Raw genomic sequence first — 13,094 nt, 5'->3', positions numbered from 1 at the left:
ACCCTTTAATTTGTTTCATTCTGGGAGGGGGGGTGGGGGTTGTTATCATTCCAATTCAAGTAATTAAAACATCACTCTGCATGTGCCAAAGAACTGCTGGTTTTCCCTTTTCTGCGTCTGCACAGGGTCTCTAAAGCATCAGCACATTACAAACCAATTTCCCTATATCAGCTTATATTCACATTTGATTCTGTCGCAGTGCTGATGGGAGTTGGAACACGGGTCTCTGTACACAGGAATCTAAATAACGTTATGAAGCCTGGCGCAGACCTCATTTATAATCCAATGCCTTGGCTGAATTCCATTATGAGTTTTTCCCCTCCTTTATTTGTGTGAAATAAGGAAAAAGTGAGATTATAAAAATGGCATCAACATACAGTAGCTGCTTGGAAGCCGTGGCTCCAGTGTAAAAGCGACTGTGCACAAAAGGCAGCCGAAGACAAGGTTTTATAAATTATCCTCCCTTTGGGGACAGCTGCAATGTATCAGCTTTGCAGGCTGAATTTTTATCATAGGCTATTGATACCTGATACCCACCGGGCCTATTTGAACTCGGGTTCAACTGCCTTACAGGAGGAAAACGCTGAAATGACATCTTTCTCTATGATGTAAGCAACCACACTGAGGAGGCCAACAGCACAAATGAATCTCACATATAGCATTACATCACAGGAAGCTGCCTTTATCCCAATTAACACCAACTATGTTGTTTCTATTGTTATTTCTTTCACAATTTGTATTGTTTTAATGTGTTTTATGTCCTATATATATTCATGTTGCACTGTTAGAAGAGCCTGTTTTTCTTTGCCATACCTACACTGTAGCTAACATGACAAAGCCTTGAATCCTTCAAATGTTGAGCCATATAAGTTCTTAATAATTAGATTAATAACACGTGCAATGACGTATCTGCCAGTTCAGTTTATGAACTGTTACGGTACGTCCACAAAGCAGCTTTGAAAAAATCTTGAAAATCTTGGAGCTGGGCGTGTCTGAGAGCTTGGGGATTTTTCGCGAGCAACGCGACCAACAACCAATCGAATATCCCGCCCCCGGCATACAAAGCAAAAAAAAAACGGGGATTTTATGCGAGCAATATATATATATTGTGGTGATTGACATTATTCACCCACGGAACTATGGGTTGGGGTATTGTTCCGCACGGACATTAGTGAGTTGACCGGACTTCCTGTTTCCCCCGGTCTTACCTTCCCGGGCTGAAAGCTGTTTACATGTTGTTCTGATGTTAAATAAAAGTCTAGCTTGTACCTTCGATACCCCGCCTCCGACTCCCGTCTCTCGGCACTACATTGGTGACCCCGACATAAGTCTCGTAGAAGGATCCGAGACTGAACCGAGCATGGCAAATAACGCCGTTTTTTTCAAACTGCCGGAGTTTTGGGATACATCTGCGGCTGCATGGTTCGCACAGGCGGAGGCTCAGTTCGCCCTCCGCGGAGTAACTGATGACGCATCACGCTATTTCCATGTCGTTTCGGCACTGGGAAGCTCCACTGCGACCCGGACGGTGGGCTTTATTACATCTCCCCCTGCCCAGGATAAATATGTAGCGTTCAAGGCTTTCCTGCTAAAGACTTTCGAGTTGTCTCGGTCGGAACGGGCCCGACGCCTGCTCGCTATTCATAGCCTGGGAGACAGCAAGCCTTCTGACCACATGGAAATGATGCTCAACCTGCTAGGTACGGAAGAACCCAATTTTTTGTTCATAGAACTGTTTATTGGGCACATGCCGCCGCATGTTCAGACAGCGCTCGCTAACACGGCTATTACTGAGCCACGCGCTTTAGCCGAAGAAGCTGACCGGTTCTTCCTGGCCACCCAGCGTTTTACCCCTGAGGTGCTGGCCCCGACACGCAGCGGCTCCTTCCCTGGTAGAGGCATGCCACCTAGCAGAAGCTCCAGGGCCGACGTCAGCGACTCCAGCCCTGGCCTGTGTCAGTACCATGCACGCTATGGGGCGAAAGCGAGGATGTGCCGTCCCCCCTGCACCTACAAGGAAACGGGAAACGCCAAGGCCTGCGCTCTGTAGTGGCCGCGAGCGTGGGCACATCCAACCGGCTCCTGTTCATCAGGGACACCCTCTCTGGTCGCAGACTCCTTTGTGACACAGGAGCCCAGCGGAGCGTCCTGCCGGCTACGGTGGAGGACGCCGCCGGTGGGGGCCACGGCCCACCTTTGACGTCCGCTAACGACACCCCTATCCGCACCTATGGCACAAAGACAGTGGACCTGTGTTTCGAGGGTCAGCGGTTTAAGTGGGATTTCATCACGGCTGACATCTCCTTCGCCCTCCTTGGCACAGACTTCCTGTGCGCTCACGGACTGCTGGTGGACGTCAAGAACAGCCGCCTGGTGGACACACTGACGTTTGCCTCGTTCGCATGTACCCGCGGCGAGGCGTCATTCAGCGGGCTCTCCAGCTCACTCTCACAGGGTGACAAGTTCCAGCACCTTCTCAGTGAGTTTCCCGACTTCACGCAGCCCACCTTTTCCGCTGCCACTACCAAACACAGGGTAGAGCACCACATAGACACTGAAGGCCCCCCAGTCTATGCTAGGGCCCGGCGGCTCAACCCTGACATGCTGTCGGTCGCCAAGTCGGAGTTCGACAGCATGGAGCGTCTGGGCATCATCCGCCGCTCGGACAGCCCTTGGGCTTCGCCGCTCCACATGGTCCCTAAATCAGCCGGTGGCTGGCGACCGTGTGGTGACTACCGCCGCCTTAACGACGCCACTACGCCAGACCGCTACCCGGTCCCTCACATCCAGGACTTCTCTTCACACCTGGCGGGCAAGCTGGTTTTCTCCAAGGTGGATCTGGTGCGGGGCTACCATCAGGTTCCGGTGCACCCCTCAGACGTCCCCAAAACTGCGGTGATTAAGCCGTTCGGGCTTTTCGAGTTCCTGCGTATGCCGTTTGGACTTAAGAACGCAGCTCAGTCCTTTCAGCGGCTGATGGATTCGGCGCTCAGAGACATGCCATTCATTTTCGTCTATTTAGATGACATCCTTGTCGCCAGCTCCTCCTCTGAAGAGCACCAGGCACATCTCCGTGTCCTTTTTGCGAGGCTCAGCCAACACGGCCTGATTATCAACCCGGCAAAGTGTCAGTTCGGGTTGTCCTCCATCCACTTCCTCGGGCATCTCATCAGCAAAGATGGAGCCGCCCCCCTCCCACGACCGTCTACAGCTCGGGCGCTCCGAGAGTTCCTCGGGATGGTGACGTTTTATCACCGGTTCATCCGCCGGGCGGCCCACACCATGCGCCCGCTGTACGAGGCCCTCAAGGACAAGTCCCCCGGCCAGGCCATAGACTGGACGGCTGAAAGGGAAGCCGCTTTCGATGCCACCAAAGCCGCCCTGAGCGAAGCCGCCATGTTGGCTCACCCGTCACACAGGGCCCCCATCGCTATCACCACCGACGCGTCTGACTACGCTGTGGGCGCGGTGCATGAACAATGGGTCGACGGCGCCTGGCAACCGCTTGCCTTTTTCAGCCGCCAGTTGACTCCCAGGGAGCGCAAGTACAGCGCTTTCGACAGGGAACTCCTTGGTCTCTATTTGGCTGTTCGCCACTTCCGTTTCCTGCTGGAAGGCCGGGAGTTTGCGGCGTTCGTGGATCACAAGCCACTTACTTTCTGCATGTCCAAGGTGGGCGAGCCGTGGTCCGCCCGACAGCAACGCCAGCTTCCGTACATCTCCGAGTACACCACGGACATACGACACATCGCTGGCAAGGCTAACGTGGTCGCGGACTGCCTTTCCAGAGCGGTCATCGGAGCTGTGCAGCTGGGCCTCGATTACCTCCGCATGGGCGCTGACCAGGCCTCTGACCACGGGGTCCAGACCCTCAAGGCCTCGGTCACGGGATTGCGACTGGAGGAGGTCACGGTCGGTGACTCCGGCGCGAAGCTGTGGTGTGACATCTCCACGGGCCAGCCTCGACCGCTAGTCCCTACGGACTGGCGCCGACCCGTTTTTGAGGCGGTTCACAATCTTTCCCACCCCGGTAGGAAACCGTCCGTGAAGTTGGTGTCGCAGAAGTTCGTGTGGCAGGGGCTTAAGAAGGACGTGAAGTCCTGGGTCGACGCATGCGTGGCTTGTCAACGGGCTAAAGTCCACCGCCATACTAGCGCCCCTTTTGAGCTGTTTGCGGTTCCTGAGAGGAGGTTTGACCATGTCAATGTCGACCTCGTAGGTCCGCTTCCCCCCTCTCACGGTTTCACCTACCTGTTTACGATGGTGGACAGGACGACCCGCTGGCCCGAGGCCGTTCCCCTCACCTCGACGTCAGCTTCCGACGTCGCCCGCGCTTTCATCGGCACGTGGGTGGCGCGCTTCGGGACCCCGTCTGACCTCTCCTCTGACCGCGGTTCTCAGTTCACCTCGGAGCTGTGGAACGCTGTTGCTGTGGGTTTGGGGGTCAAGCTGCACCGCACCACCGCATATCACCCCCAGGCTAACGGATTGTGTGAGCGGTTTCACCGATCCATGAAGGCGTCACTGCGTGCCGGATTGACAGACGGCAACTGGGTGGATAAGCTCCCGTGGGTTATGCTCGGCCTCAGGTGTGCCCCCAAGGAAGACCTGCAGTCCTCGTCGGCGGAGCTCGTCTATGGCCAGACGCTACGGGTCCCCGGGGAATTAATTCCCACCGCCACTGTGCCCTGGTCTGCAGCCGGGCAGCGCTCCTCCCTGCTGGAGACCGCCGGGACATTCACGCCCGTCCCCACGTCGCAGCACAGCAACCCAGCTTTCCGGGTGTCCCCCGGATTACGGTCGGCGGATTTCGTTTTTATTCGCCACGACGCTCACCGCGGTCCCCTGCGCCCCCCTTACGACGGTCCGTTCAGGGTCAGACGTCACGGGGACAAGAGCCTGGTGGTGGACGTTGGTGGCAGGCCTGAGACTGTGTCCGTTGATCGGATTAAGCCTGCTCACGTGGACGTTTCCAGGCCGTTGGAGTTGGCTCTGCCCCCACGTCGGGGCCGCCCTCCCATGTCCCGCCCCCCACCCCCTGTGGGGATGCCCTCGCCCTCGTTGGCGCCCCTGCCCCTGCCCTCGCCTGCGGCCCCGCCCTCCTCAGCCCCTGTGGTCCGTACGCGCCGGGGTCGGGCGGTACTTCCTCCCAGGCGCGAGGGTTTTGACTATGGGTGAATTCTGGGGGGGCTTGTGTGGTTATTGACATTATTCGCCCACGGAACTATGGGTTGGGGTATTGTTCCGCACGGACATTAGTGAGTTGACCGGACTTCCTGTTTCCCCCGGTCTTACCTTCCCGGGCTGAAAGCTGTTTACATGTTGTTCTGATGTTAAATAAAAGTCTAGCTTGTACCTTCGATACCCCGCCTCCGACTCCCGTCTCTCGGCACTACAATATATCTATATATATAAACTCCCCAAACAGGCGAAAACCTACCAGTTTCACCCACTGTCTCTGCCACCTCCCTCCATGCCTGGTTCCTCCGGTTTGTATCCCGGTAAATAGTTCTGGTCGTAAAGAACCGGGTGATTTGCTACCGTAATTTCTCGTTTGGAATATGAGGAAATGAACTGCGGTCTGGCTCTCCCAGCTTGCACGCGGTTTGATTGACTAGCGCTTGTACTGTCAGATTTGCATAAACGGGATTTGATTGGCTGACGCTTCCAGCTCAGCTTCAAAAGTTGAACATTGCTCAACTTTTGAATCCTGAAAATCCTGTAAATCCTGTAAATCTTCACTTCGCTTCCCCACAATGCGGTTCGGCGAACAGCGAGGCAAAGTGACGTCACTCCCATTCAAAGTCAATGGGCAGAGAAGCGTTGGAAGATCATTTTAAAGCTGCTGTGTGGACGTACCGTTACAATACGGCTCCTCACTGCAGTGTTCATTATTTGTCCATCAGTTTCTTGTAGTTTCATTTACTCGTTTTACTGCACTATTATTATTATGTTAATGGTATCTGTTGTAACTCTGGCACACGTATTTCCTTCGGGATGAATAAAGTCTTATCTTCTTCCAAGTGCAGACAGGAAATGCTTTGTTAATATACTCCAAACTTTGCAGCAAAGTTATTGTACTGACTCAGGTGTCACAAACGCAATGTCAGGATGGTGATTTGACAAGAGAGGCCCCTGCATATAGAAACCTTGGAACATCTGGGAAGTCCCCCAGTGAGCGGCTGGCAGCCGGCTGGGAGGAGGTGTCAGACCTGAGTGACACCCAGATGTGCGGCCTCTTGCCCGTCCGGGGCTGGGATAACTCATTAATCAGAAGACCCTGCCAGGCGGAGGGTACTACTGCCGCCAAGTGTTCCCCCGCAGACTGCCCCCGCAGCTCTCAGACATTAACACATCACGCTATGGGATGCATACTGTATATTAATTGACATACTGCATACATTTCCTCCTCTTTCCTGTCACAATCCCAGCCTGAAACTCTCGGATAATTGGCACAAATGACCACAGCTGACAAATACTAATGCAATCCTCTGCTGCAACCACAAAATATGATCCATTCCCTTTATAGTCTCGGGCACAAAACAACAAGCTCTGCACTGTATATCATCATTACAGAGCGACTCTACACAGGGGGGGATGACAAAGAGTTACCTGTCACCTTGTCTTGGGTAAAGGCTATTTAATTACTTATCAAATAGCCTTCAATGTCAACAGACTAAATCTGTTTCATAAATGTGCAAGTAACAATTTTTGACTTTTTCCACTTCCCAAGGGGAGGAAAATCAATTGTAATCTAAAGTCTTCAAGCCGTTCCATATGTATGTCCCAGTGCAGCGTACTGTACATCATCTCAGGCAATAAATGGCCGTGTGACAGACGAGAGAAAGAAAAACAAAGCATAATTGAAGTTGTTGTTTGCATTGCTTAGTGAGGCACTTTATGCTGAGCGCTGCCAGACTCATGTATTGTCAACATTACTAATGACTTTCTCTTATAATTTAGGGGCCGGGCATCTGATGAAGGATGGAAGAAAAAAGGTGCAAAACCCCTTTGTGTTGCTGGATGGTTACAGAAAGTACTCCCCCCTTTGCTTTGAAACGACCCACTCGTTCCGATGCCTGTCTGTACATGTTAGTCACTCCAAAAGCTCTCCATAGCACTTGGTTTATATATAGAAATGTTATGGAAATGTGAGAATGCTAATGCTATTCTGTTTATAAGTGTGCTCTCTGTGCGTATGACACTGAGGTTGCTTTCCTTAATTCAACTCAGATTGCATTTCTTGACCCTTAATCCTGACAATGGCATGGGGAGGGAGGATTTCACATCCAGTTAAAATACATATATATTAATAGAGAGTATGAATTTGTTTATTTCTGTCTAAATGCTAACGGCTTACTCCTTTCATCACCAGTCGGACTTTTGGCAGGCAAATCCAACCAAATTAGCCAGAATGACAACTCTGCCTTAAGCATTGGAGGAAACTCGTTTGAGGCCACCATCTAGAGACTAATCTATTGATCACACTGGACATTAACTCCTCCGACCGATGCATCAAAACATTTGTTGGTTGTTGTTACGTATTGAATCACTGCGTTACACAAAGCTTTTTTGCATTTTCATTTTCCGTCCCCCCGGTGGTGGAAAGTCAGGCATGTTTAAACATGAAATGCCCGGAGAATATTTGCTCTGAAGGGTTTCCTCCGTGAATCACAATAGCCTTCTTAAGGAGGAGGGGGAGAAGAGAGGAGAGGAGAGGAGAGGATGGACAAATCTGCTTACTTTGGAGCTTATTGAGCAGAATGAGTCATGCACAGAGATGAAACGTGACTGCAAAGCAAAAGGTAAAAGGAAAGCCTGACGAGAACACAGGAGCGAGGAGATGAGACGCGGCGAGAGGAGGGTACGGAGAGGTGAGACAGACAGCAGAGAAACAGAGACACATGGAGACAGGGCCGGCCCTAGACATTTTGGTGCCCTAGGCGAGATTATGATTTGGTGCCCCCCCCCCCCCGCCTCCAAGCAATACACAATAGAATATATAAAGAATAAATGAAAAATCTCTACAAAAGACCAATACACTACAAAAACTGAAACGTATTGACATAGGTAATATACATAAAGAAGGTTTCAAATGTATTCATTATTGTATGAACATGTTTTAATTGGGGGGTGGATGTCACATCCTCTAGGGGGGTCCGGGGGTATGCCCCCTTCGGAAAGATTTGTTTTAACATTTTAAAGTAAAATGCTTCAATCTGGTGCACTTTGAGCAGAATTACTAGAGACTAGATCTAGGGGTACAACTCTAAACACCCATATGAAAAAGATCGGTTTACATTTTAATAACCAAATAAGTATGTGAACATAACCAATAACCCACAGCCAATAACAAATAAATGTAACATATTTTTTATTTATTTTATCCTTATTATTATTATTGTAGTTATTAAATGAAAATCACTCATCAAACAAAAGTAGCTTCTCTTAAAACTTCAAGAAAAGAAAGTGCAAACGTGGACAAAAATATAGCCAACGGAGCTCTTACAACTGAGGTTATTGCAAATAAATTAAGATAATGAACAACATTACACACACTATAAATCAAATGAAACAGGCAATCAGAACAACAAGTCTCTGCTATGTTATTGTGTCCTTTAATTAGTCCACATCCTTAAAGTCGGACACGTCTGGACTTCCTTGCTGCAAATTCATTTATTGTGTCGTCAAATGATATTTGCCCCGAAACCTTGCGATTGATGCTTATTAAAGCTAATCCATTGAGGCGTTCTTGAGCCATTGACGACCTCAGGTATGTTTTAATGAGCTTCAATTTGGAGAAGCTCCTCTCCCCAGCAGCAACTGTCACTGGAATAGTGACAGCGATCCTGAGGGCCACCCACATATTTGGATACACTTCGTTCATTTTCTTCTCCTGTAGGAAAGTCAGAAGTTCCAGGGTAGTCATGTTGGCTTTTGGCAAAGCTGGGAAATTCTGCATCTCCAGTGCAAGTTCCCTCTTATCCAGGTCTGACTGCCCACCCCAGCTCAGGGTGTTGCTGAGTGTTTCACACTGCTTCGTCAGATCTTCCTTTGGCAGGTCAGGGAAGTTGAGTAGCACCCCAAACTTTTTCTCTACTTCACCTAAGGCCTTGAATCGCTCCTGCAGTGATGCAATGGAAACATCCACCACCATATTGAAAAAAGAAACTTCGAGTTTCTTTAGTGCATCACTCACTTGCTCCTCCTGGGACTCATAGGAGAACTGTCTCTTGGTTGATCTCAGCCTCTTCTGCTTGAGAACAGCTTCCACATTCATTTGGCCACAGATGTCTTTGGCAGATGCTTGGGCAGAAGCAAATCCATTGCCTCTGTAGCTGACCAAAGAAACTTCTGTTTTTCTCAGGAGGTCAACAGCAATATCCAGCTGCATTGACACTGATTGCAACATTTTGCTGACATGTTTGATGTTGGTCAGGATGTCATACCATACCACAGTGCATATTGCAAAGCGGTATGATCCAACCTCTTCAGCCAAAGATTGTGCCTCAATTTTTACGACTCCATCTGTGGCTTTATCCCTCACCTCTAGAAGTGCATCTCTGACTTCTGCAGCCTGATACCTTACAGCCTCTATGCTGTTGATCCGACTCTCCCATCTGGTATCAGACCATGATTTCAATGTGATGTTCACATGGCTTTTTAGGATGGACCATCTCTGAGTGGAGGCAGAGAAGAGTGTGAAAAGCTTCTGCAGGTAGCCAAAGTAGCTAGTGGCTTCTGCAGAGCTTTTTGCTGCATCAGCTACCACCAGGTTCAATGTATGTGCTCCGCATGGCACAAATAAAGCCCTTGGATTGATTTGAACAAGTCTGGCTTGGACTCCTTTCCTCTTTCCTTTCATATTTGTACCGTTGTCATAAGACTGCCCTCTACAGTCTTCAAAAGGGATATCAAGCTGTTCTAATCTCTTTAGAATCAGGGTTGAAAGGCTTTCTCCAGTGGACTGTTCTACCTCAAGGAACCCCATAAAATGTTCTTTTATTTGGGGCGTGTCCTGGGTTGTAACTAGTCGAATAATGACTGATAGTTGCTCTGTATGGCTCAAATCTGGGGTGCAATCCAAAATAATTGAAAAGTATTTGGATTGTTTGATTTCCTTGACCATATGGTCCCCAATCTTCCCACTGATGCAATCTATCAGTTCATTTTGAATTCTTTTTCCCAAATAGGAAATATTGGTGGTTCCTCTTTGGACCTCAGCAACATGCTGTTTGAGGACTGGGTCGAACTTCGCCATGAGCTCTACCTCCTTCAGGAAGTTGCCATTATTTGGCTGGTTAAGTGTTTCTGTCGTCCCTCTAAAGGCAATATTTCGCTCTGCCAACGACTGAATTATTGCCACCAACCTGGTCAGGACTTCACGCCACTTCCTCTTTTCAGCCTCCATAAGTGCCATTTCTACCTTGTCTATAGTTAGGCCCTTTTCAAGTCGAGTCTCCAGTTCCTTCCACAACGTCATGTGCCTAGAGTGTTCTGGGCTGTTCTCATGTGTTTTTAGTTTGTCAGTGCAATTTTTCCAGTCATTTAGTCCACTGCTGATTAGTTGGTACTCTTTTTGGGAGAACAGCTTGCAGCAAAAGCAGTAAATACTTTTGTTTTTCTTGGAATACACAACCCAGCTCCTCTTGATTGTCTCTCCATTCACTAATCTTCTGTAAAAGTAGTGATGATGGCAACTTCTCCCTCCCTCCTTTTTAGGAAAAGTGAAGTCGGATTTTAAATGATATGGCCCACGTCTGACTAACTCCATCCTCACTGTATCACTCAGTGCTGGCCAGTCAGCAGGATCTGAGGGGACTGCAATGGTGGACTCAGGTGGGCCTGGGCAGTCAGCAGGATCTGAGGGGACTGCAATGGTGGACTCAGATGGGCCTGGGCAGTCAGCAGGATCTGAGGGGACTGCAGATGGGCCTGGGCAGTCAGCAGGATCTGAGGGGACTGCAATGGTGGACTCAGATGGGCCTGGGTAGTCAGCAGGATCTGAGGGGGCTGCAATGGTGGACTCACATACTATGCTCGTTATTCCTTCACCTGCAGGCAGGCAATCCAAACATGCAAAGAAGTTATTCATGCTTCAGTTTTCATTATTTATCATAATAATAACAATAATAATAATGACAAAAAAGTAGTGTATGAACGATTACACAGAGACCATAAATGTTTGGCAAAACTTACATTCTTCAGAGTGTGATGTACATGGGAGATCAGATGTTCCTTCTCCAGCAACTGGGGGCTTTTTGAGGTATTTCTCAAGTGCAGCTGGACATTTATAGGGTAGATATTAGCACATTACAAGCAAAAACATTTATATACAGTCAGGCAAAAATAACTGCTGCAATCTGCCTCAGCTGTATGCAAGTTCACAACTGGCCTATATAAAAGTGAGGTTCTGCTGCCCCAGGAGATCATTTGCAAACATAAGTAACAACTAAATAATAACACATGCCCATATTGGTTGGTCAGCCTCACTTTATACAAAGGAGCAGTTATCCAGATAGCTTTCTTCTGGCTAACATTAATATTATTTCGTTACATCAGCATATAAAACAAAGCATTGCACAATAATTAGACATTAAAAAGTGCAGAAAATAAAAAATATATAATAGAAAATAAACAGAAAAATAAATATATATATATATATACACACAAGTTGACCGTGAAAATAAACTATCTGACAAATTAAACACTATTGGAGGATCAATTTACAGCTATCACAATATAAAAGTAGGATATTATTTACAAAAAGATTATATAGGAATAATAACACAAATAAAAACTTAAAATCATTTGTATCTATCATTCTGTATCAGAGGCTCGCTGCTAGCATGGCATCAAAGCTGTATCATGGCTACCTCCTTAGCTAGCTAGCTAGCTTAAAATCAAATGTCTAACGGTACAGTACAAACTGAATTTTTTTTTTTACACAAGCCGACTTACCTCTGTCTTTGACTTTCGATTCCTCCTGTTCTTTTTTCCGTTTCCTTCCCGTTGCCCCAGAAGGCTTGGACCTTTTCATAATGCTAATGTTTTGCCTCTTGCTGTTGCGATCGTTGCGATCTCCGACACTTTCAGCTGGAGCTGCCGCGTCACTTTGGCTGTGAGCCACGGCCTGTGGGTGCCTGATAATAAGCGACCATCCCCCCCTTTCATCACTTACAGTTACAGCGCCCATCCTACAGGGCAAATGCAAAATGTTGCCGCCGGCCCGGGGTGCAAAGGGTGTTTACTTTGTTCAATTATTGTAAATGTATTACATCAAGGGCAGAAAATTAGGCAGAATAAAAATAATTTTAATTTTTTTTAATTATTTTTTTTTTTATCCCAGCGCAGCGCGGCAGCGCCCCTCCAGATCTGGCGCCCTAGGCGACCGCCTAGTTCGCCAGTGGGAAGGGCCGGCCCTGCATGGAGACAAGGGGGTGAGAGGGAGGGGAGTACAGAAGGAGAGGCATAAACACGTGTGTGTGTGTGTGTGTGTGTGTGTGTGTGTGTGTGTGTGTGTGTGTGTGTGTGTGTGTGTGTGTGTGTGTGTGTGTGTGTGTGTGTGTGTGTGTGTGTGTGTGTGTGTGTGTGTGTGTAGGAACATTCAAAGGCCAGATGAAATTAGCTCCATCAGGCTTCTCTGATTGTTCTTTTTATAGAGTGACCTGCCACCGGGGGAGCTGCTGCATTCTGGGAGTGTCACGGGCAGGGTTGCTGACACACGGCACTTTCAATATCACTGACTGAATTGTTCAAGGTGTCACTGTTGATAGTGACGCAGAACCACTGAAAAGGAGCCGGCTTTCACATTCTGTGTTTTGTCTCTGCTGCCCTCCCTCACTCCTGCTTCCTACGGAGGCCAATAAAGTGGATTTTTTTTAAATCAAAGTCTAACGAATGGCTGTCTGGGAAGGTGGCATCTCCGCTTGAGTAGTGGGTGGTGGAAAGTAACTAAGTGCATTCAATTAAGAACTATCCAATCAATGCTACTTCATTTTGACTAAGTTTATTTTTAGATGAAGATTTTGCATTAAAAACATAGGATACACTTTTAACATAAATCATATCTACGGATTAAACGAGTGGACTAA

At 48.4% G+C, this 13,094-nt stretch overlaps 2 protein-coding genes across 5 annotated transcripts in view; both read right to left on the bottom strand.

The window, feature by feature from the left end:
• ppargc1a (peroxisome proliferator-activated receptor gamma, coactivator 1 alpha) overlaps positions 1-13,094 on the bottom strand; it is a 265,610-nt gene that overhangs the window by 217,886 nt on the left and 34,630 nt on the right. The window lies entirely within an intron of this gene.
• LOC307032254 (zinc finger MYM-type protein 1-like) lies at positions 8,101-12,211 on the bottom strand. Its single transcript, XM_079670108.1, has 3 exons — positions 11,962-12,211; positions 11,200-11,283; positions 8,101-11,055 (listed from the first exon to the last, which is right to left on the bottom strand). Exons 1-3 carry the CDS (start codon positions 12,194-12,196, stop codon positions 8,636-8,638), a joined length of 2,739 nt encoding a protein of 912 aa, XP_079526234.1. The 5' UTR covers positions 12,197-12,211; the 3' UTR covers positions 8,101-8,635.

The sequence above is a fragment of the Notothenia rossii genome, assembly GCF_949606895.1.
Source record: "Notothenia rossii genome assembly, chromosome: 3".
Classification (NCBI taxonomy): Eukaryota; Metazoa; Chordata; class Actinopteri; order Perciformes; family Nototheniidae; genus Notothenia; species Notothenia rossii.
This window is presented reverse-complemented; position numbering and strand designations above follow the sequence as displayed.